Source organism: Gastrolobium bilobum, unplaced genomic scaffold (assembly GCF_033153095.1).
Source record: "Gastrolobium bilobum isolate Gb01-03AN ecotype WA unplaced genomic scaffold, APGP_CSIRO_Gbil_v1 utg9634, whole genome shotgun sequence".
In the NCBI taxonomy this organism is placed as follows: domain Eukaryota; kingdom Viridiplantae; phylum Streptophyta; class Magnoliopsida; order Fabales; family Fabaceae; genus Gastrolobium; species Gastrolobium bilobum.
Window position 1 is genome coordinate 77,844 of NW_026897818.1, and position 25,394 is coordinate 103,237.

Below are 25,394 nucleotides of genomic sequence, written 5' to 3' on the forward strand. Positions count from 1 at the left end.
GTGGCACTAGGTACGATGTAATTCTTGGTTCTTTTAATTTTTTTGATATATATATTTCTTGTAATCTTGTCCTCCATACCTTTTAATATATTGCATATTTCTTGTAGGTATTAAGATTTCACGTGAAAAGTTTAATCTCATTTTATAAAAAAGAAAAGATTGTTGGATAATCATCCGGACTAAGGTATTATACTTCTAGATTATACTTTTAATTTTTTTTCCATTTTTTTCTGTTTTTTACTATAAAAAACATTTTATACTATATGTTCATGCATTTCTCTTAATTTATAGTTCAGTCATCAATTTGTTTTAATGTGGTTACTAAAAGGATCCGCTCGTGTAGAGAGAACATCAAAACGAAGAGAATATACTTATATGAAAGTTTTAAAGATTGATATTTGAAAATAAAGAGAATATATGTCGCAATGATGATTAAAGCACGTGATGAACTTTTGCTCCAACGAAGGTTTTATTATTGAGAAAAATGTTACTGTTTTTGAATGATATAACTTATGTCATTTCACTCTTTTAAAAATGTGATAACTATATTTTTTTTGTCCACTCTCTCAGTCTCTCTTATAATTTATCTCTTACTCTTATTCAAAATTACACAACTTTACATCCTTAAAAAATGATACACATTTTTTCCTTCATTATTTTTCCTCTTTTAAGAAATAGAAGCAATATAGACCTTGTACATGACAAACAATTTATTTTTAAGTAAAGTCGTGTGTCGTTTTAAAATAAAGATGTGTCACTTTAAATAAAAGAAAAAAAATAAATTATTAGAAAGAGAGTAGGAAAAAAAAGTATAGATCTCACCTTATTTTAAAGTGAAATTACATGACTTATAATTTTAAAACATAAATATTTTATCTTGGCAAAACACCCATCAAACAAAATTTGTTAAAAGTTATAGCTTCGGTATGTTTTACGGTAGTACTTGACGTTAGTGTTTGTGATTGTGACAGCACTAGTGGCTGACGCCACTGGCTCCCATTGATGCTATCTGTTGGGTAATCGAAGCTCTGCCATAGAAACTTTGTTGGGTCATTCTCGTTTGCTTATCTGAGAATCAAGTTCCCAGAATCCAAAAGCTGAAGAACAGGGTTGATGATAGTTGTTGTGGATTGATTCGAGGACCATATGGGTTTCTCTCTGACTGATCCATGAGAACTATGTTTCCCCTTTCACCTTCGAATAAATATTTTGAAAATAAATTAATAAATCAAGGGTGTTGAAAATTATTTTATCTCCTTTTAACAAATTATATATTGGTTTGCTTTTTTTTTTTTTAATAAATATTCGAAGGTGAAAACGGAAACATCGTTCTCATGGATCACTCCGAGAAACCCATATGGTCCTCGAATCAAAATTAAAGCAATGCCAACAAAGCCAGTGACGTCAGTGGGGTTGACGCCACTAGTGGCGTCGAGCAGCCAAACGGCATTAGTGCTGTCACTTGGTCACGTAATGGTTTCATACGGCACTCAACACGTCAACTCAACCTGCTCCGTTAACTGCTTACTCTGATCCAACATATCGAAGGTGCTTAAACTGGGTATAGCTTTTAACCAATATTGTTAGATGGGTGCTTTTGCCTATGAACTTGTTACATACTTTTAAGTGAACTAATTTCAATCATTTAAAACCATAACAGAACTAATGTATTATTTCATAATTTTTATGAGTGTCAATAAAAAAAATCTAAATTTGCCATGGATGCAAATTTATATTAGGGAAAACTTCAAAATTTCTCCTATGATTTTTCTCAATTTTCATTTACCCCAGTAAGGGATAAGTGATAAAAAAACTTTAAGTCAAGAATAAATGATTCAAAATTTTGGAAAATGGATAAATGATTACGAGTAAAGTTATGGGTTTTTTTTTTTTTTTAATTTTTCCTTTATATTAAAAATGAGTTATCAGTTTTAATCAATAATTGGCAACAATTTGGCCGGTAACTGAAGGAACGCACCTGTTTAAAAAAGAATATTGATGACGCTTTTAAGTATCATAGATGCATGCATACATTGTAAATAGAATGTCACACGTTGTATGTTTACTTTAACTAGCATCTTGTTCAAGAGACACGTACATGAACATGGTCCGCTCTTGGAAGCTCTAACATTACATGAAGAGTTCTATTTAAGAGTGTTTTCTTTCTTTATTTTTATGTTCAAGCAATGGAGAAAGAAGTGGAAATTGCTTCACAACCACAAAGGAGAAAGGGTGGTCTTGTTACCATGCCTTTCATCATAGGTAAACTTCCCCCCAAATGGATTTGGTTCCTTTCAGATTCTGTTTTGGTGATGAATTCTTTGTTTCTTTTTTATCTTATTTTCTTTTGGTTTTGGTTGTTCATGTGGCTGCAGCAAATGAAGCACTTGCGACTGTGGCAACCATTGGTCTTCAGCCTAACATGATATTGTATTTGATGGGGAATTACAAGCTTCATTTATCCAGAGCAAACCAGATTCTCATGTTATCTTCTGCAGCAAGTAATTTCACTGCTATAGTGGGTGCTTTCGTTGCTGATTCTTATATGGGTCGATTCCTAGTTGTTGGGTTAGGTTCCATCATCATTTTCCTGGTATTCCTTCTCTTTACTTTCTTTTCATATTCCTTCTGCATTTTCTCTTTTGAATTGATAATTCTAGAGTTCAATTTAGGAGCTTGTCTTGACTTTTTATTTATTTTTTTCCCGTTAATTGCTCGTGTACTTAATAATAAGAAAAATATTTACTCCAATCCGGATGGCAGATAGCTGAGATTAATTGGAAAATGTTATGTTGCTATCTTTCAATAATAGGCTTTGCTTTGCAGGGAATAGCACTCTTGTGGTTAACAGCCATGATCCCACAAGCACAACCTCCTCCTTGCAACCCTGCAACTGAAAGATGTAAATCAGCAACAACTGGGCAAATGGCATTGTTAATCTCTTCCTTTGCTCTCATGTCCATTGGAAATGGTGGCCTTTCATGCTCCTTGACATTTGGTGCAGATCAGGTGAATAGAAAAGATAACCCCAATAACCAGAGGGCCTTAGAGATGTTCTTCAGCTGGTATTATGCTTCCTCAGCTATTTCTGTCATAATTGCCTTCACGGGAATAGTATATATCCAAGATCATCTTGGATGGAAACTGGGTTTTGGAGTTCCAGCAGCACTTATGTTCTTATCCACTTTCTTCTTCTTCCTTGCTTCTCCTATTTATGTGAAGAATCAAACACATGGCAGCTTGCTTACTAGCTTCGCACGAGTAATTGTTGTGGCCTATAAGAACAGGAAACTCCAATTACCACCTAAGAACTCAGCTGGAATGTATCATCATAAGAAGGACTCTGATGTTGTTGTTCCAACTGATAAGCTAAGGTTGAAACTTGAATCATATATTCAAATTACCATTCTTATTATCTTTTGCTTATTCAGTGAATGAAATAATACTGAACTTCTGGTGATGCTTTGTTTTAAAGGTTTCTGAATAAAGCTTGCTTTATTAAAGACCGAGAAAAAGATATAGCTTCTGATGGGTCAGCCTCAAATCCGTGGAGACTCTGCACAATAGATCAAGTAGAAGAACTTAAAGCCATTATCAAAGTCATTCCCCTGTGGTCTTCCGGGATCATGATGTCACTTAACATTGGAGGTTCATTTGAATTGCTACAAGCTAAATCCATGAACAGACACATCACTTCACACTTTGAAGTTCCACCAGCTTCTTTAGTGGTAATCATGGTATTTACAATATTTATATGGGTGGCTCTTTATGATCGTGTCATTATTCCTCTAGCATCAAAGCTCAGAGGCAAACCAGTTAGGATAAATGCCAAGAGAAGAATGGGAATTGGTTTGTTTTTCTCTTTACTCCACTTGGTAACTGCAGCTATTGTTGAGGCTACAAGGCGAAGGAGAGCAATCAGGGAGGGATACATTAATGATAGTCATGCAGTGTTGAATATGTCTGCAATGTGGCTTGTTCCTCAACTTTGCTTCATTGGCTTGGCTGAAGCATTCAATGCAATAGGCCAAAATGAGTTCTATTACACAGAGTTTCCTAGAACTATGTCAAGTCTTGCTTCTTCCCTTGTAGGACTGGGAATGGGTGTAGGAAAATTGGTGTCTAGTTTGGTATTCAAAATTGTGGAAAACGTTACTTCAAGAGGGGGGAAGGAAGGGTGGGTTTTAGACAATATAAACAAGGGTCGTTATGACAGGTACTACTGGGTTCTTGCATCAGTGAGTTCTGTTAACATACTTTATTATCTTGTGTGCAGTTGGGCTTATGGACCTACAGCTGATGAAGTATACAAGTTAACCCATGAAAATTGTTCAAATGGGGAAGATTTAACTAAACTGATGAACGGGGTTCAGGATGACAAGGTATCTTATGCTAGTGAAGAAATTGGCCCAAAGGAAAAGGAGTAAACTGGATTTGGTAATGGGAAAAGGTGTGCTAGGTTAGTGAAAACAATGGCTCAAAGGAAGAGGTGGAACTCTTATACAGCAGCTGATGAATCAAGCGAAGACTGCAAATTACAGAGCTTCCCTATCATTCATATATGAAATTATTGTTCAAATTATGGTGTCTTAGTAGTTGCTTCTATGAGTATACAATTCGTGCAACTTATGCACAATCTACATTGGACCATGTACATGCTAATTTGCAGCATTGCAATCTAAGTTTTAAAATGAGCAAAATTGAACTAACTATTACATATAAGAGGGATCATAAATAAGGATCTGCTTGATCAATAAAGATAGGTCTTACATATATGTAATTAAGAGTCCAATGCTAATATCGATTGAAATGAGGTTGATTGAAATGAGGTTGATTGAAACGGTTTCTTTTAATATGATAGGGTATCTCCAAGAAACAATATGTAAAGGAAGCACTGAAATTACTCTCCGAGGGTCTTGTATTGAAGCACCAAATTAAGAAGTTAGAGTTTACTAGCCTGGTGTCTTGCATTCCTTCTAGCAACTGCCATCCATAGCTTTCCCAAAGCAATCAATTCACCATTCTCCTTTTTCCTAACTTGCACAATCACAGAAGTCAATTCATCCTTCTTTCCTATAACCTTTGCCTCTACTTCAGCCTCTACCTGTTATTAAAATATAAATTAGACATGTTACAAAAACAAATCAAATTTCTGCAGAGTGAATGAATGAATTTGATGAGGGAAACAATTGGACTCAAACTAAGGGAGAAGACTACCTGATCCTTTGCCGTTGAGTAGTATGATATACTGAAATCAATAGTGACATGTTTATATGAAGTACTAAAGGAGTAGGAGGCAATGCTGCCAATGATGTCAACTAATGTTGCTATTGCACCCACATGCCAATTTTCATTTTCATCCTATAATTAAACATATAAAGCAACAATTGTCATGGACATAACTAAAAAAATCTTAAATGAAAGGGAAAGATAAAATTAATGCGTTTAAGTCGGAGACGAATCAGATTATTACCAACAAGCCATTGTGTATGATGAAGTCACAAAGGAGGAAACCTCTGTGTGCCTTTGCAACCCGGATACCCCTTGTGGTTATTGTCTCTACCTCATGACCCATAGTACCATCTGCCAGGTCTCTTATCCATTTCACGGCTTCTTCAAGACACGAGTCTTCCATCTTGCTTTCTCAAGCATCCCCCGAAACTAGATTGTCAGAGAATCTTTCATTTCGTTACTCTTTCTTCAGGTTATAGTATATATATATATGATTATGAGTGACGATTCAACGTTGTCTTATGACCAAGTCACAAAACTTCTCTTTATCCACAGAATCACACACACACGACACAAGTATCTAGCAAGCAAAGGACACTACAATCATGTTAGCCTTTTGTGGCTACTGTCTCGCCACGTGGCGCATTTGTAGCGGACACAAAAGTCGCTGGACACTGTAATTAATGACTTTTGTGGTGAACATGTTAGCCTTTTCTGCGCGCGTACCACTTGCCATCCCACCAAATGAATAAATGTACGAACATTCAGTGCATCTCATTAATAAATAGAAGTATTACATATTATGGGAGAGAAAAAAAATTTGACAGAGAAAAAAAAACTTTAACTGACATATAATATTTTTATTGATAGGATGTACTAAATCTTTAGTACAACATCAGCACTAAAGATTTATTCCCACCAAATACAAAGGACTTGACACACTCATAGTCTCTTTGGAACTTACACTTGGCCAAGACTTTCACATCCCCTAATTTGCATGCATGTAACGTAAGACACTTGGTCACTTTGGTGACACATTAATTGCAAGCTCCACTCATCCTCGGTCGCATGCAAACCCGTTTACTCACTTTGCTTCCTCTCAACTCAACCGAGAACACACCATGCACCAAGCTATCGCCAACTTTATCTTTTCTTTCATACTCAACCAAAGCCAATATCTCCTCCTCCATTATTTTACCAGCGCCTTCAGTCCAAATTTTTTTAATATGTTGAGACTCACGGATGAGTGGAGAGGAGGAAATGGGGGGTTATATAGAACCAAACTCGTTGTTGACCCGTTGACCCATTCCAATTAATTAATTAGTTAATTACTTAATCAATGTAACAATACTAGTATTATAATTTGTATCGTGTTTGTGTGTGTATTTTGAATGTATTAAAATAAAATCTCAAACACATTCTCATTAATCCTGTACATAATGTGTCATCATCCAATCATTTTAATAACCCACTTGATTGGGTAACTAAGTATATAAAAAAATAATAACGTAATATGGTGGTTTGACTTGATTATATTTTTTTATTCGTTATTGATATTTTATTTAAAAATTGTAATGATCATATTACATTACTGGATGCCAACCATTAAAAAAAAATTCTTCAAATTTTAAGGATGGGGGCGGACGCCCACCCTAGCACCACCCCCTCCGCCCTTGCCAAAAATACTCTCCACCATAACATATAATGCTCAGACATTCAAGATATGTCAGCTTTATGGCTTTGAACTTTCTTGGCTCAATAGACTTTGTAAACATCATTGCTATGAAAATATCATTAGTACTACGGATGCATTGAGTTTTCAGTGTATTTTTTACTCATAATGTGACATGTATTTTACTTTTATCAAATTATTAATAAATAATTTATTTTAAAATCAAGTGAGAAAATAATTTGATAAAAAGTAAGATATATATCACATTATGAGTGAGAGATATATCAAAAATTCAGTGTATGAAATTTTCCATCAGTATTTCCAACGGGTCAGTGGTTGTGTACCAAGTACAAAATATAATATGGAAATTAAATAATAAATTTATTTAAAAAATATTAAGTATAATTCTCAGAATATGAAGAAATTTAAAATGTTTAATTTTAAAAAAAATATTGGGTACAAATATTTGACATATATATATATAAGTAAATGAAAATGTTTTTAGAGAATCATAAGAAAATCTCTCATTTTCTTTCATTTTCTTTATAAAACTCCTCAATAAAAGAATGTCTTATTTAGGACTTCAATAAATATTTTAAATATAGATCAAATAATTTTTTCAATAAATCCTTTAAATAATTGAACTTTTATACAATCAATATATAGTATTCTATTTTTCACCAAAATATTGACACCCGCATACTAGTTTTACAACAATTCAATATTTAAAATGTTTTTGAACGCGCTGCATTATATCCTATAATTAATTAATGAGCAATGTCTGAAATTTGTTTCTGAATCCTTCATGAATTTACATGGAATTAGTCCCTCAAGGCAGATAGATTTGGTATTTTTTCAGAATTAATTTTAGGATGATCAAAGTTCATTAGATGGTAATAATGACAAACATTTGAGGGGTTCAGCCAATGCGTTTGACATGAAAAATATTGGAGTCGCAACCCCGACATTACAAGAATGGAGCGAATCCAAAGCATGATCTGCATGGACCATGCAACTTTTTGCATCCTGCTGGTGTTCAATTCCAAGACTCAAAGGTGTTAATGTATTTGGCAATTTAAATTTTAAACTGTTAAAGTGAAGGGAAACTATGTGTGCTGCTTCACTTGGCTGCTACAACATAAAATGATTTACATGGCTATGTTTGTATTAGTATTTACATCACTTTTTTGGGGTACTGTTATACTGTATTAACATTTTTTTTTCTTATCCAAATGAACTCCAACTTAGAAAATTTTAAGTTGCTAAACTCAACTCAAATCTATTCTACAAACTTCTGACCATCCATCAACCCAACTGCAATTTCATTCTTCAAATACGGGTCCTATATGACAAAAGTATTAAAAAAATTCATTAACATATGTTAAGTACATATTACATTAATTATTTAATTTTGATTTATTAACGTTATCTTTATTACATCTGTTAGCGAGGTCTATATTTAATGGGAAAGTATATTCTCATATTGTTCGCAAGTGTTTTTTTGTTGTACACATTTTTACAAAATTTGCATGTCGGACACCGACACGCGGTCAACATTTTAGGACACGTGGTCAACTCTTTAACACGTTTTTTTGACACGCAATCAACTTCCGACACGCGGTTAACGCTCCGACACGCATCTGACACGTTTTTTTTTTAAGGTCTTGATTTTAATTTATTAATTAAACATAAAAAAATAATTTATAAATCAATTTTTGTCTGTTATGAAATTTGACATAAAAAATTAAAAAGGTACGAATTTTTTTTTTTTATATTTATGTTATAAAATTTGAATATTTGATTGATTATATGACTTATATATATTATGGGTTGTTATATGTATTAAATATAAATTATATTATATATATTAAAAATATTATTTAATATTAAAACGTGTCAAAATATGATATTTTTTAAAATTAACGTGTCGGTGTGTCGTGTCGTGTTCCGTATCCCGTGTCAGTGCATCATAGGTACACATTACATTTCTTATATTTTCGCGTTGCTTTTTTTCTTTTCTTTTTATAGGTGAGAGGGTTTTACATATGGTTGTCTCTATAACACAAGAGGATTTCTCTCCTATTGTATGAGATTAATATTTAATTTATATGAAATATTTCTCATTTATTTAAGAAATATTGAAAAGTGTTTTTTTTTTCTTTATCATCTCGTAGCATAAAATACGCCTATTTATCTGTTTGTAAGAGTTATCATTATCAGCAAAACAAATTTGGTGAACTATGATTATCAGCAAATTTTTTTAATTTTGCATAAATGTTTAATAATTTTTTTTGGTAGATAAATGTTTAATAATTAATTACATTAAAGAGGGGAAACAAATTAAAAAAATAAAGGACTAATTAATAAATATAATTTTTTATATTTATTTTTCTAGTTTATTTAACATTTTTCTATATTTCATATATTTCTTACGTTGTAGAAGATAAAATTATCTGCTGTACACACATAAAAAGTGTGGAACCTATCCGGGGCTATGCCAAGAGAAAAAAAATACACTTTTATATATGTGAGGGGCCGGTATAAAAGTAAATTTTTTTTTTATAAACGTAGGTATAATCGAATATATATTCTCATCTCCATCAACTCTAATCCGTCAACTGAAGTACTATCTTATACGTTTATCATATTGTGCACCCACCAACAAGAACTATCATCTTGCTATCGAGAAAATCAGAAAAAAAGCAATTTGAGCAGTTGGACGATCAAATACTTTGTCGTATTTGTTCTCAATCTCAATCACTTTACCGGTGACCGCTATCAAGCTCAACCTCCTCGTCATCCCCCTCGCTTCTGACTTCTCTATATTATAAACTGAAGGCACTAGTCAATCCACTGGTCATCTTTTTTCGTCTATGAATATTATTTCTTTTTCTTACTTGTTACCTACTCTTGTTTGCTAATGCTAAAAATAATCACTCCATTTAATTATTGTGGACCCCTCCAAAGTTAGTGTCACTACTAAAAAAGTATGAATAAGGGACGAAATTTAAAGAAGGAAAATATTCCGTTCCAAATTGGTACGGCTTTAGAGACGAAAAAATTATTTTGTTCCTATTTGGGACAAAATTAGCTATGAAATAAGTTCTGTCTTTAATAGGGACGGATTTTGAGATGAAAAAATATCTCGTCCCTGTTAGGGATGGATTTTGAGATGAAAAAATATTCTGTTTTTATTAGAGATGGAATTAGGGGCAGAAAACTTTCAATTTTTGAAATCTGTCTCTAATTTTGTCCCTAATAAGGACGGAATATTGTCCGTCCCAGCTCGGGATAGGATTAGGATATTGTTTCGAAAATCCGTTCCAAAATCCGTCCCTACTAGGGATGGAAAAAATCCGTCTCTAATAGGGATGAAAAACTGAACAATCCATCCTTAATAGAGATAAAAAACGAAAAATAATTTGTCCCAAATTGGGAAAGATTTAGGGACTAAAATTATATTTAAGTGTTATTGCTACATTATCTACATTGGATATTTCTATTAAAAAAAATTACAATACGTGATTTATGTGGGAAGAAATATATGAAGGATGGTTAATCTAACTTGTCGTGACAACTAGAAAAGTGTGGATAAAAGACGAAAAAAATATTTTTAATATGAATGGATTCAGAGATGAAATCTCGATCACTCACCAATAGAAAATATTGATAAACTCATTGGTTATCATATTTTATAAGACTAATATCAAAATAATTAACTCTCAAATCAAGCGTAGAGCATGAAAATTTTGAGTTATTTGGCTAGGGAAAGCAATTTTAACCATGTTACTGTGACATATTTGATTAATATTTGTTATTTTTGTAGGGGAGTTGAATTTAGTAAGAGCAAGGATGAACCTAGAAGGACTTCGAGTAAGCAAAAAGGAGCGAATCAACCACTTAGATTACTGGAAGAGCACGTTAAAGCACCCATCAGCAAACTAATATGAGAATTTTTATTTGGAAGAGCGTGCTTCAGTGCACTAAAGTGAACAAATGTACCTAGTTTGTTCTGTTCAAGCACGCTATAGCGCTTCAATTTGATTTTTGCTAGTCGAAGCACGCTATTTTGCGCACTAATTCAATTTTTTTTTTGGCCAAACATGCTATTAAGTAACTTAGCTCAACTTTTTACGCACTTCACCGTGCATTGGCGCTGTAGCTCCCTATTTACGATCCAGTTATGGCTCATTATGTGGTTTATACCCAATACAAAAATTCTTTAACCTATTTAAATTAGTTATCATAATATTTTGAAATTAACTTATTAATCATTTTTATTATACGGTTTACATATGTGGAGTAAATATAATGCCTCATAAATATTTGTCACCTCGTGTAAAGGAGATTTTTATCATAAGAGTTGCACACTCATGAAATCTTGTGCCCATTTTAAAAAAAAAAAAAAAATTATGGAACCCACTACTTTGTTTCACTACATAAGATTAATAGCTCCCTACTTTTTTATTTAATATTTTTTGTTTGGTAGAAACTTTTTTATTCAATATTTAACTAAATATCTCTCACTTTTTCTTATCATGATTTTTGTTTATCTCACTATAAAATATAATATTTTTAAATTCTTTAAAAGGTAAAACACAAATTCCTTTAAATATAAAAAAATTATAACTATAAATTCTTTTAATAGTATTTTGGTGAAATTTATGCTCCAAAATTATATGCTCCAAAAACATTATTTGATAAAATTTAATTTCACCCTCCCATTTTTTTTTCATTCCCGCGTGTTACACTCCACAATTTCTTTTCCCACTCTTATTTTCATCTTTGTCTTTCTCAAAGTTGCCCTAAGTATTTCTTTCTCTTTCTTTATCTTTCTCAAAGTTGCCCTAGTCTCGGTGGTTCTATGTCAGGAAAGGACATTCTCCTACACATATTCTCCTCTTTCTTTTTCAGCTCTCACCTGCATATATTTGACACCATTATTTAGTGCAATTCTTGTTTTCCTTACAAATTTTATGTTGCATTGCAGAAATTAGCATTTTTTGTTGTAAACGATAAGCAAGGATATGCAAAAACAGCAGAGGACGCTGTAGCTGATTGTGCCCAACGTTATTTTAAGTCTAGGGGTTCAAATATTATAATATAAGGGAAATATAATTGTTACCACTTTACATGGCTGAAGTGTAGGTTCGAAAGTTATACTTTTCTTTCAATTAATTTTGTGAGTATATCGTTATGTTTATTTTAGATCTATCCTTTTAAAGGATATAATCATATATCATTTTAGATTTTAATCGTGATTTTCGTCCCTCAACGGTTATAATTTATTGGATTAAAATTATTAATTAATTAATAATAAGTTTTGCCCATTAAGTTTGACCCAATAAATTATAATCATTAATGGACAAAAATCAACGGTTAGGATCTAAAATGACATATGATTATATCCTTTAAAAGGATAGATACTTTTCCCATAAATAAATAACAAAAGGGGATTTTGTTTCACTGAAATGTAATCGACAGCACTGAATAACGAGGTTGTTTGTTGTGGTCCTGGCTCAAGAGGTCCTTTTCTAAATATAGAATAAAAAAAATGGAGAGGAAATTTGAAAAAAAGAAAAAGGTATAAATGAAATAAAATTTTATCAAAAATAAGAAAGAACCACAAAAAGTGATATGGGCCGGGATCATAATAAAAAAAAAAACCCGGATAACTAAGCTAACGAGAGTGAACAAGTGGAAGACGCAAAATAAGACTTTTGCAGTATTTTATTATGTGAAAACGACAAGAAGGAAAAGATTTTTTTTTTTATTATTTCTCTACAATCTAATGTATGTTACGGCAAGAAGCAATTTCCATATGAATTGCACTATCACACATTAAATCATGTATTGTTATTTTCTTGGCATTAAGTCTATATTCGAACCGTGTGTAAGTAACATGCTTTTGGTAATTATTGATAATCTTCATAAAGTGAAATTGTCTCACTTTATCATTAATAACCTTTTACTATTTTTTTTAATTTAGATCCTCTCATGTGAAAAAGTGATCATATGATCATGTTATTAGATCACAACCACTCATTTAAAAATTATATTTATTTTCTCTCTTATCTCATTATCAATGAATAAAAAATGAGTGGTTGAAATCAAATAATACGAGAGGATCCAAATCTATTTTTTTTTATATTAAACGTGTAATAATTTGAACTCAAATATTATGGTTATAGCAAAAATTGGGTGACAGCTTGTTAGCCCGGGACACCATGTTATTTTTTTTATTTAATTTAATAATTTCGTATCGTTACAATTACATATAAGAAGGATCATATATACATAAGGAAATGCTTGATCAATAAATATAGGTCTTACATATAACTAATTAAGAGTCCAATGCTAATATCAATAGAAATGAGGTTGATTGAAACGGTTTATTTTAATATGATAGGGGGAAAACAGAATCTCCATGAACAATATGTAAAGGAAGCACTGAAATTGCTCTCCGAGGGTCTTATATTCAAGCACCAAATTAAGATGTTAGAGTTTACTAGCCTGTTGTCTTGCATTCATTCTAGCAACTGCCATCCATAGCTTTCCAAGAGCAATCAATTCACCATTCTCCTTTTTCCTAACTTGCACAATCACAGAAGTCAATTCATCCTTCTTTGCTATAACCTTTGCCTCTACTTCAACCTCTTCCTGTTATTAAAATATAAATTAGAGTGAATGAATTTGATCAGGGAAATTAACATTTGGACTGAAGATTACAAATATTTCACAAATAACAAAGATATTGAAATGTCAATGTTAAAGAAATATAAAATTATTAATGTAACTTCACCCAACAGCTTAAGTTCAAATATCATGTAAAGAACTAATTCAACCCAAAAACTTAAATTGTTGGGTGAAGTTACGTTAATGATTTTATACTTTTCTAACCGTCAAGATAAGTAGAAGACTACCTGAACCTTTGCCGTTGAGTAGTATGATATACTGAAATCAATAGTGACATATTTATATGAAGTAAAGGAGTAGGAGGCAGTGCTGCCAATGATGTCAACTAATGTTGCTATTGCACCCACATGCCAATTTTCATTTTCATCCTATAATTAAACATATAAAGCAACAATTGTCATGGACATATATAACCAACAAAGCTTAAATGAAAGGGAAAGATAAAATGCTTTTAATTAAGTAAAATCAGATTATTATTACCAACAAGCCGTTGTGTATGATGAAGTCACAAAGGAGGGAACCTTTATGTGCCTTTACAACACGGATACCCCTTGCGGTTATTGTCTCTATCTCATGACCAATAGTACCATCTGCAAGGTCTTTTATCCATTTCAGGGCTACTTCAAGACTCGAGTCTTCCATCTTGCTTTCTCAAGCATCCCCAGAAACTAGATTGTCAGAGAATCTTTCATTTCATTACTCTTAATTTCTTCAGGTTATATTATATGAGTGACGGTTCAACGTTGTCTTTTGACTAAGTCACAAAACTTATGTCCCAAGACAATACTTAAAATACTCAAATAGTAAACTCATGGCTTTTTTACCTGGTCATTTCCACTGATCGATTGCAAAGTTAAGATTTAAGAATCTTGTTTACGCAATCTTCACATGTCAGCCAGCATTCATTGAGGCCACAAAGGAATTGCTCTTGTCTTTTATTAATATAAGATCACGTCTCTTATTAATATGATTGTAACTATATGTAATGTCAAGAATATCAATATATAGATGGCCAGCATGCAATTAAAATGACATTGATAGGAATATTCTAAGTAACCTTCCAATATACCATTTTCTAAGTAACACTTACTTTTGAGTGATCTAAGAGTGTGGGTCATCTAGGCCAATATAGTATAGTAAATGTGTTTGATATTTCTGTCTAAGGAAAAAGTTAATAAACCTTTTGTGGTTTACTCTTTTATAACTTACACCCCTATGATTTGCACTAAGATAGATGGTCAGAGGCATATTCACAAATTTTGGAGTATCTTTTATGGTAGATATTTTTCTTTCTTCCCTCAAAAGCTGATCATTTGCTCTCAGCTATGATAAAAAAACATGTGATTTGTACCCAAAGTTGAATGTGCAGTTGCATATTCTTTATAATTTTGAGGAAATATTTCAAACCATGAAATAACTCAAAAAAAAAAAAAAAAAAACCATTGCATTAGAATCCTAAAACAACGTAAAAACTGTTTTCCATGATTGATCAACCCTCATATAATGAAACATGCCATACTTCTAGGAAGCTGGTAAATGTTTTCTGGTTGTGTTTCTCCAAGTATTTTATCAAAAGGTTGAGAAAGTTGCCACTGTGAATTAATCCGTGATACGAGCCTAGTGATAAATAATGCATCATCACAACAAAAGAACCGTTCTTGTCTTCCCTTTCTGGTTCATAGTAGGTAGACTAGGACTTTCAGTCAACTAACATTTGAGAAGATGTGTCTCGTTACTTGAAACTTTTGGCCTTTGTATATTCGAGTTAGTAGCACTCATTTTTATCAAAAACTAATCTAAAAACGTAGAAACGCAATATAAAAATATAATTATTAAAAAACAGGTAAAAACGCATGTAGAAACATAAAAATGGTAGAAACACAAGATTTTACGTTTTTATCATTTTTACTTAAACTCAATTTTCTTATTTTTTATTTTTAAAAAAATCTATTTTTCATATTTTAAATTTAATTTTCTCTTTTAATGTTTTTAGACTTATGTCTTATATAGTTATGTGACTTATATTTTTCAAACATAAAGTTGTTTATTAAATTTTGAGTAGTGACTAATGAAAAAAAAAATTACATGCATAAAAAAAAAAATTACATGCACATATATATATATATATATATATATATTATTTTGTATCTTTTTTCGATTTTTACTATTTTACCTTAAATAATAAATTTTTTACGTTTCGTCTCCTTTTTTTCGATTTACGTTTTTACCACCCTCTTCTGTTTCTACGTAGAAACTCGATTTGGACTATATTGGTAGTACCTGAAGCAAGCAATAAAATCTTATGATGGGATTGTGAAATGGACAAGTTAGCTCAATTATTAACGGTGTTAAAATGAGACTTGGATTGAAAAAAATCATGGAGGAGTAATTAATAAAAAAAATAAAATAAAAATATAAAGTGTAAGTGATAAAAAAATAAACCCATGAGAGTTTATGAACTTTTCTTAAAATATAAATATTATCTTCATAGGAGAAGGTTATATTTATAAATTTTTTGTTTACAAACTCTTATAAATTTTATTGTAATTTGTAAAAAAAATAAAATTGTAAAAGGATGCTTGGCTATCTTCATAATTATTATCAATTTTTTTACTGAAATAAACTAGCACTCACATGAAGATGACAGTCTTAGCTTACATTTTTGCGAAATGCTTACTAAATTTTACACACCTGTCCAATTTTATAAGCTTGTATTAACATTTTGAAACGCCAACTATTTGTTACATTCTGTAACAGTCGAAGTTGCCAACACCGTTGATCTTAACCTCTATGTAATACTTAAACATCCACTTTGTCTTAATACTAAAAAGGTCTGGATAAGTTTAAGAAGAAAAATATATATTTTCATGCATGATATAACTTGAAAAAAAAAAAAAAAAAAAAAAACTGTTCCTTTTAGCTATCGAAATAACATTAAAACTTGTTTAAAGTTTTTATTTAATATTTCTCAAAAAACTTATCAAATTACCGTGAGTTTTTTCTTTTCCAAACACGCTTTTTAATTTAAAAAAGTACTTTTTTCTTTAAAAAACAATGCACAAACAAACAATTCTTAAGTCCACAAGAATCCAGAACTAGCGTTCAAAGTCCAAGTGGGCAGACTGCGAAGTTAGATGCACTGACCGGTTCATCAGACAGGAACATCGACATGGACAAGTAGAGTGAACACAGGATAAAAGCCAATGAATTTGTAGAAGAAACGTATAAAAGGAAAGATCATTATAAACAAAACTAGATTTAGAAAAGCAAAAGAAAAAACAAAAGGGAAAACATATAGTAAATAATCCACCTCATTACATTTTCCATGTTGCCTTTCCGTTTCCAGTTGTAAAAATATGATGAAAAATAATCCCAAAATCATGAATTCAGCAACATATTACTGCACACTTTAACCATGCCATAATGTTATCCAATCCAACGAGTCAGGTTCTCTATCTCAGGTTCCTGCTACCATCAATAATATCCGGATGTTTTCTTTGAACCAATTACCCCAGCCATGCAGGAGACAAAGTAGAGAAGCAACAAGGAAACCAGTTCTAATTCAAACCCAAGCAATAGCCTTTGCAACGGTTTGAAAATAATATTATGAGATGTATTTTTCCTGCTGCTCTTGAAGTAGCTTGGCTGATGACTTGGCATCTAGATAGAGTGAACAAACTTCGTCGAGATCCGCCTATAACAATAGTAATGATAACAATAAAAACTCATTAAGATAAGGATGTAGTAAAATTATTTCAAGTGCCTGACATCCAATGATCCAATATTGTAATTACCTTGCAGATGTTGTCTCGGCCATTCATTTTTGCAACAATGCTTGCAGGTGATAAAAGCTGAACCGCATGCCTGTAAGCAACAAGTGTAAGTAACATGGTAAAGAAAAACATTCGAGAATAGCCAATCTAGAATGAAGACCTTAAAGATGTCCGTTGTCCAATCTCCCCAAGGAAAGCTAAACTTTCCTCATCCACAACCAGTTCCTCTACTTGTGCACGGATAGCTAGAATCTGTCCCACAGGTAAGAAGCAAGTATTTTAGTACATCCAAACATATGAGTTTGACACATTAAAAGGGTATTCAAAAGAAAGATGAAAGCCATTACCTGTATCATTTCAGCAGGACCGTAGGTCTGTGTTCGAATGATGACCAACCGATCCAATAGGTCAACTGGTATGCCATGAGGACTGGTCATATCAGTCCCTCTGTAAATAATGAAAATGAAACCATATCAGTCTAACTACTAATCAATATAATCACCCGTTTTAAGGAACTTACATGCCTCAACAAATCATGAAAATAGACATGGCCCATTGAGATACTCTAAAAATCCAACATTATTAGGTGTCTTATAAGACATGCAAAGAGCACCGAAGACTAATTGACTTAAATTTACATTAATTTATGTATATTAAGAATAAAACTAAAACCCTAAACGTCAACAAGGGTCCACAACCACAGAGGTTTACCTTTAAATTTTTTCCAATCACATGCACAAAAGTCATATAGGTTCATCACATAAAAAATGCAAAGAAAGCAGTGCGAGAAAAAAATCTTGGGAGAAGCAGTGCGAGAAGCTAGAGGCAAGGTTTTCGACGAGTTGTATAAAAATCTTGGGAGCAAGGATTGTGAAAGAGGTATTTATAAACTTGCAAAGATAAGGGATAAGAAAAGTAAAGACCTCACCCAAGTTAGATGCATCAAGGATGAAAATCAAAAACTTCTGGTGAGAGATGAAGATGTAAATGAAAGATGGTTGAAATACTTCAACAAGCTGTATAATGGGGATGGAGATACAAGCGAGGTGGACTTAGAGGATGCGTGTGATGATATGAATAGAAGATTTGTACGCAGAATTAATACACATGAAGTTAAGGAGGCTTTAAAGAGGATGAAGACTAATAAAGCCTTAGGGCCTGATGGTGTCCCTATTGAAGTGTGGAGAGGCCTGGGGGATGTGGCAATAAAATGGTTGACCAATCTTTTTAATAAGATTCTCCAGACGAATAAGATGCCTGATGTATGGAGGAAAAGTATGATTGTGCCTATCTACAAAAACAAGGGAGATATACAGAATTGTTCAAACTATAGAGGCATTAAGCTAATGAGCCATACTATGAAGTTGTGGGAGAGGGTTATTGAACATCGCTTGAGGAGAGATACCAAGGTTTCTGTAAATCAATTTGGATTTATGCCAGGAAGATGTACCATAGAAGCAATTTTCTTGATGCGACAACTAATGGAAAGATACCGAGAAAAGAAAAAGGACTTGCATATGGTGTTCATAGACCTTGAGAAAGCATACGATAGGGTTCCAAGGAAAGTTTTATGGTGGGTCCTGGAGAAGAAAAAGGTTTCATTAAAGTATGTAAAGGCAATCAAGGATATGTATGATGGGGCTACTACATGCGTAAAAGCTTGTAATGGATCATCAAGTTATTTTCCTATCACGGTAGGTGTACACCAAGGGTCGGCTCTAAGTCCTTACCTCTTTGCCTTAGTTATGGATGAACTAACAAAAGATATTCAAGAGGAAGTGCCATGGTGTATGCTTTTTGCAGACGATATTGTGCTTATTGATGAGAGCAAGGAGAGTGTTAATAGAAAACTTGAATTGTGGAGAAGCACATTGGAATCCAGAGGATTCACATTAAGTCGAAGCAAGACTGAGTATCTGAAGTGTGAGTTTTCTCTGGTACGAGATGAGGACCAAGAACCTGTGCATCTAAATGGTCAAGAGGTACCCAAAAAAGATGCTTTTAAATACTTGGGCTCCATTTTACAAAACGGTGGAGAGATTGATGAGGATGTAAATCACAGAATCAGAGCAGGGTGGATGAAATGGCGCAGTGCATCTGCATTTTTGTGTGACCGCAAAATCCCCCTGAAGTTAAAAGGAAAATTCTATAAAACGGCAGTAAGACCGGCAATGCTATATGGAGCAGAATGCTGGCCAGCACATAGGCAACATGAGCATAAGATGGGAGTAGCAGAGATGAGGATGTTAAGGTGGATGTGTGGTTACACAAGGATGGATAAGATAAGAAATGAAGATATTCGACGAAAGGTCGGAGTAGTACCGATAGCCGAGAAGATGAGAGAACATAGATTGAGGTGGTTTGGGCACGTGATGAGAAGACCCATGGATGCTCCTGTAAGAACAGAAGTTTGTTACCAAGAGCTCAACACAAAAAGAGGCAGAGGTAGGCCGAAGCTTACTTGGGGGAAAATAGTAAAACAAGATTTAATGGAGTGGGATATAGATTGGCGGACAGTATGTCTTAGAACGGAATGGAGAAAAGCTATAAGTATGGTGGAGGGTCAGACCCGCTGTTATTCCTATGTTCCAGATGGTCCCTTTTTTATTTATTTATACATATATTGTTATTTTATTTTATCTTATTTTATATTTTTATTTTATTTGTTTATTTTTATTTATTTATTTTTGGCTTTTTTACTTTCTTTTTTTTTTTTTTATTTTTTTTTCAACCGTTTTGTATCTTTCATGTGGGTTCATCTACCACCGACCCCAATTAATTTGGGATAAAGGTGTTGTTGATGTTGATGTTGATGCACAAAAGTCATATGACAAAGTTAAAGTCAATATGAAGGAGATAATCTGAAACACTAATTAACAAAATAAAGAACCATGGCAATGCCTGATAAGGTAATAACGCATGAAGAATGACTGGCTATCAATTATCACATTTCATTCATTTGATTTCTCAACTTTAACACTGGGCCAAAACTTCTTTAAAAGCAAGATTAGTTTAATCATACCTTACGTTGCATATTCCTCTATTTGTAGCAAAGATTACTATTGGAGATAGTGAGCTCTCTAAAGCACGATTCAAATAGGAAAAACACTCCATATCTAACATATGCACCTGCAAAGAAGCATTGAAAAATTGATTAATTAAAAGCAATAGAAACGCAAACATTAGTTGGTGAGAAAGATGATAACAGCAACCTCATCAATAAACAAAACTCCAGGGACAAGCTCTGCTACACCTTCATCAATATATCGGTTGACAACCTGTCACCAACATAAACATATTAGTAAGCATTTAAGTTACCCACTTGGTATTATCCTCCTCTTTTCCTTTGGTTTCTTGGTCAAAAGTATGACTTTGTTAATCATCACTTTCAATTCGAGGCATAAAACATCCAAAAGATTAAGTAATATTCTCAAGGACAACTGAAAGTAAGAGGAAATTGCTAAGAAAAAAGCTCACATTTTATACCCTTAATTTACCATCCATGACTAATTAAACAAAAAAATACAAACATATATCACAAGTTATGACAATACCTTGTTAATTTCTTGTCTCAACTTGTCAGTGATTTCAGTTTTCCTGGGTTTCATCATCTGACCCATAAGAGACAGAATATCTTGCCCACCTTGAGGTCGTGCATTGGCAGCATCCAGATCATGTAGGGTTACATCCTTTAAGAACAAAAACAATCCAAATCACAATAACAAATCAGTAATATATAGCCAATGCCTAAAGCACATTCTCAAAGAATCTGGACCCCTGACTATTTTTATTTAAAACTGTTTTCCAAAAAGATATTTATTCTGAAAACAAATAAAATTCAAAAGATTTATCTCCTCTAAAATTGAAATCTACAAGAAAAACATTCTGATGTCCACGGAAATTTTGCTTGAAGTACTCCATGTCCCCCTCATGACATGGTTTCAATTTAATAATTGCAATAAAATTAGACAATCGCAACAGAATGAATGAACTAAAAGTAGATGCTACTCCAAGTTAAATTTAGAGGATTTACAGAGTGACATCTTAAGGTGGTTTGATACACTGCCTCCAGGCTTGTTCCTCTACAATCAACATTATCACTTTTATCCCAAATGAAAAGTATGAAAAGATTGAGGGAAAAAAAAAGAAAGAAGAAAGAACCAAACGAACAGAAAAAAAAAGGATAAAAAGAAAATTAAAAGGAAAAATATATAAATAACTAGAAATTAAACAAAGGAGAACCGGAACAGTGGTAAAACTGTTCCTTTATGACTGAAGGATCATGGGTTCGAATTCAGGAAACAGCATCTTTGCAATTATGCAAGGGTAGGACTGCGTGCAAGGATTACCTCCACCCCACACTCGCTAGTCGGGTTTAACGGGGAATGGTTTTTTTTTTTTTAAACTAGAAATTAAACAAAAATAGCAATAAACAATAAAAAAAAAAGTGAAAATAAAGATAGAAAACTTTCTTTCAACGGTGAAATATATCAGCTCCTTGTATTGCTTAAACTCTCAATATATAAACAAAATGTTGGCTAGGGAACAATTGAAACGTCACCCGAACAAACTACATCCTAAGTATGTTATCATCTACATGGGGTCAGTTACAGATCACCTTGAAATAGATTATAGATGTGATGATATTGAAAAAAACAATTAAATTTAGACATGAAACCGGACATCAATTTAAGTTTCAAGTACGATCAAATATCGGGATTTAAAACTAGCATATCTATAGTCTATAGAGGCATTACATAAAAAAAAAAAAAAATCGATCTTCAAGCCAAATACCTGAACAATCTCCTTTTTTTTGTGAACCTCTCCCTTAGGAAGTGGAACATACTCCTCTGCTTCAAGGTCAAACTCTGTAGCAAAAGCATCACTTCGGCCCACCCTTTTCACAGCCCCACTATTTGCCTCAATATATATAACATCCCCTACAGCTACCTGCACATTATGCAGAAATCCCAAATCAAAATATCAGATTGGTCGACACAAATATTACACAGCTTTAAAATTAAAACAGCATCCTACCAAAAAAAAAACTTCTTACGCACAAGAGCACACACACACACAGAGAAACATGACAGCAGTAAGTGGAAAGCAAGAAAATTAGAGACCTCACCTTTTCCTTAATCAAAGCATCATATATAGTGGGATCCAACTTCAGTTGCTTGGTTCCTTTCACCGTCTTCAATCCAATTATCACATGGCTAATACTTTTACCATAACCACCTGTTACGCTCTCGGTTTCTTCTGGAGAGAGCTCAGTTACCTTACACAAGAAAAGCAACACATCAGGACTTGATATGAACAATAATATGTAGAGGGAAAAGCAAACAACAATCTCATCCCAATTTTAACATGTGAATTACAACAAACTCACCTCTCCTTCATATACTTCCTTATTTTCCTTGATACGTAAGCCAATAGCCCGTCGAAAATTTTCCATAAGGACCTCAGTCTTCTTTACCTCTGATGAGTATACTTCCGAGCCAACCATTGGGCAGAACGGAACCTGCAGAGTCATATAAATTTATTAGCATTAGCAAGATGGGTCACAAACACAATACGACCTGGTGCTATAAAGATCCTGCTCTACGCAGGGTCTAGCAAAGGGTGTAATGGTGTATACAGTATAGTAATCAGCTTTACATTACATTTTGTAAGAGGCTAATTACACGAATCAAATTGTGACCTCCCCTTCATAGGTCACAAAGAGAAAACAAATTAAAATACAAGAATGAGTTGTTGGTAGGAGACCTTTGTTCCAAGCTCCTGACTTATCCCAAGAGCTAAAGCAGTCTTGCCGGTTCCGGGCGGTCCGGCGAGAAGGAGTGCCCGGCCAGCCATCTTCTTCTGGCGTATCATGTCAACCACAAGACCCGACGCTTCTCTTGCCTCTGCTTGTCCCACAAAACCAGCAGCAAAAGGCAATGCTCTTCCACTTGCCTAAACAATACAAATACATCAACAACATCACCTATATCACAACCTAGACTCGCCTAAACAATAATCAAACCAAAATAAATAAATAAATAAAAATGTAATTTTTCACTTAAGTCTCTTAAAATTGAAGCATTCATAAGTCATAACATTTGAGCAGAGCATGATTTTGTGTTGTTGGTCACTATAAGCAAAAGAGTTCCACTTCGACCTACAAGCTTAAAATCTATGACAATAAGGAAGGACCTATAAACAGTTTAAAAAATTTGCAATTATTTTTCATGCAATTAAAACCCCACAATAGAAGAATAAGAATAAGAGTAAGGGGAAGAGAAGGAACCTCAAGACCTAGGCCTTTGATGTGAGTGTGGGTAGCAACACGCTGTTTCTTCGTCGTCGACTGAACTTCTTCTATTTTCATCTTCTCCATTTCTCTCTCTCTCTCTCTCTCTCTCTAAGGTTTTCACTTTGCAGCGTAGAGAAGCAGAGAGCGGTTGTAACATGAATTCAACAATTATCACTTGGCCAAGACGTGGGCTAACCCAAGCCCGATAAATCAAACGGCCTTTCTTTACGACTTAAATCGAGCTTGTATGGGCTTGCCATATGGGGTTCGGCCTCATCGGTAGACACCACTTGCCAGATACCAAGAAACGAGAAAACGCACCGCACAGACAAAAACAGCCCAAAACCATGACTTAAGAATAAAAAAAAAAAACACTGTAACAATTAGATGATAAAACGGGCCAACACATTTAAAGTCACTATGATGAGATGGGTTAGCCTTATTAAAAAAAAAAAAAAAAAAGAAGCGACACCTTATTAAAAAGATGGGTTAGTTAGGCGCGCGAAAATTTTTTGGTCTGTTAGGGTTTCTATTCTAAGAACTTGTTGTTTCAATGGGGAATTTGAAGGAGAATCACTCTGATTTATTGTGCATGACTAGGAAGAGCACGAAGCGTGCGAAGAATGGTGATGAGATTCCGACTGAAGGGTGAATGCGTGAAGTGGTAAATGAGTTTCAAGCTGTTGAAAAGGGTCTTGAGAAGCAGAGGTCCTTCGCGGAGGTTAGAGGGATGGAGAATGGTGTTTCGGGCGAAGCATCACCCTGGCTGATGGAGGAGGAGGATCCTGATCTGGATCCGCTCGATCCGAATCAGGGGACTATTTCTGAGTGGGGCTTTTAAACACTAGTCAGAGAGGATGGACGGGTGGAAATTAAGAGCAATGGAGAAGCTAGAGCTCACATGCGTCTGCGATGGAAGAACGCCTTGATTGTTAAGTTGCTGGGCAAGAGGATTGGTGTAGGCAGAGGTGGCTGGAGGTAGATGAGAAGGAGGGCAAGTGCTCACCCTTAAAATATGAGTAAAAATACAAAAATACACTTATGTTAAAATTCAAGTTTTTTAAATTTAATTTCGGGGTAGGATATTATAACAATTAATTAGGGTTACTACTAATATTATTATCAATCATTTTCACCGTTAGATCGATTATGTTGATCCAACGGTTATATTTATTTTCATCTTTTTATAGTTATGATTCCCCATATTTGATACTTTATATTTATTTTCACTTTTGTATGGTTATGATTTCTCATATTTAATGCTTTTACATTAAATATGGGGATCATAACCATACAAATAACCATACAAAGATAAAAATAAATATAACTATTGGATCAACATAATCGATCTCACGGTGAAATTGATTGGTAGTAATTCTAGTTGGTTGTTACGATATCCTGCCCCTTTAATTTTTCTCCTTCTATTTTATTTTCCCGTGAGTATTTTTTCTCCTCCACCTTTATTATCCAAATCTAACAGCAGAGAGCTCTGTTCCCGACCCATCATTTGCATATACATACTGATTCATCTCCTCTCAAATCTCAATCTCCGTTATTGGAAGTTGAAACATTTGCTTCTTCCTCCATCATCGGTCTAATTGAGTCACAATCCGTCCAGATCTAGATCTAAACCAGATCCAGTCAGCCGACAGCTGCTCGCAAGTCGCGTTCCAGACCAGACCTAGATCTATAAGTACATGAACTTGTTGAGTGCCCACTCTTCGTT

At 33.5% G+C, this 25,394-nt stretch overlaps 4 protein-coding genes across 7 annotated transcripts; 1 reads left to right on the forward strand and 3 right to left on the reverse strand.

Annotated features, from left to right (window-relative positions):
- The first annotated feature begins 107 nt into the window (after positions 1-107).
- On the forward strand, positions 108-4,549 carry LOC133310574 (protein NRT1/ PTR FAMILY 1.2-like). 4 transcript variants are annotated; one of them, XM_061511525.1, is made up of 6 exons: positions 1,310-1,561; positions 2,185-2,262; positions 2,376-2,593; positions 2,827-3,374; positions 3,476-3,737; positions 4,277-4,438. In XM_061511525.1, exons 2-6 carry the CDS (start codon positions 2,187-2,189, stop codon positions 4,298-4,300), a joined length of 1,128 nt encoding a protein of 375 aa, XP_061367509.1. In that variant the 5' UTR covers positions 1,310-1,561; positions 2,185-2,186; the 3' UTR covers positions 4,301-4,438. The 4 variants fall into 4 exon arrangements, with proteins under 4 accessions (XP_061367508.1, XP_061367509.1, XP_061367510.1 ...); XM_061511526.1 differs by having other exon boundaries at positions 3,476-3,728; XM_061511524.1 differs by lacking the exon at positions 1,310-1,561 and adding an exon at positions 108-184 and having other exon boundaries at positions 3,476-4,549.
- A 198-nt stretch (positions 4,550-4,747) lies between these two features.
- On the reverse strand, positions 4,748-5,787 carry LOC133310575 (uncharacterized). Its single transcript, XM_061511527.1, has 3 exons — positions 5,474-5,787; positions 5,218-5,361; positions 4,748-5,104 (listed from the first exon to the last, which is right to left on the reverse strand). Exons 1-3 carry the CDS (start codon positions 5,633-5,635, stop codon positions 4,943-4,945), a joined length of 468 nt encoding a protein of 155 aa, XP_061367511.1. The 5' UTR covers positions 5,636-5,787; the 3' UTR covers positions 4,748-4,942.
- Positions 5,788-13,356: 7,569 nt separating this feature from the next.
- On the reverse strand, positions 13,357-14,266 carry LOC133310572 (uncharacterized). Its single transcript, XM_061511519.1, has 3 exons — positions 14,081-14,266; positions 13,828-13,968; positions 13,357-13,564 (listed from the first exon to the last, which is right to left on the reverse strand). The coding sequence occupies exons 1-3, from the start codon at positions 14,240-14,242 to the stop codon at positions 13,403-13,405; spliced, it is 465 nt and encodes a 154-aa protein (XP_061367503.1). The 5' UTR covers positions 14,243-14,266; the 3' UTR covers positions 13,357-13,402.
- Positions 14,267-16,833: 2,567 nt separating this feature from the next.
- LOC133310582 (ruvB-like protein 1) lies at positions 16,834-23,792 on the reverse strand. Its single transcript, XM_061511535.1, has 12 exons — positions 23,663-23,792; positions 23,140-23,328; positions 22,763-22,894; positions 22,502-22,651; positions 22,168-22,323; positions 20,928-21,062; positions 20,586-20,651; positions 20,396-20,502; positions 17,721-17,820; positions 17,534-17,625; positions 17,395-17,464; positions 16,834-17,294 (listed from the first exon to the last, which is right to left on the reverse strand). Exons 1-12 carry the CDS (start codon positions 23,750-23,752, stop codon positions 17,205-17,207), a joined length of 1,377 nt encoding a protein of 458 aa, XP_061367519.1. The 5' UTR covers positions 23,753-23,792; the 3' UTR covers positions 16,834-17,204.
- Positions 23,793-25,394: the final 1,602 nt, after the last annotated feature.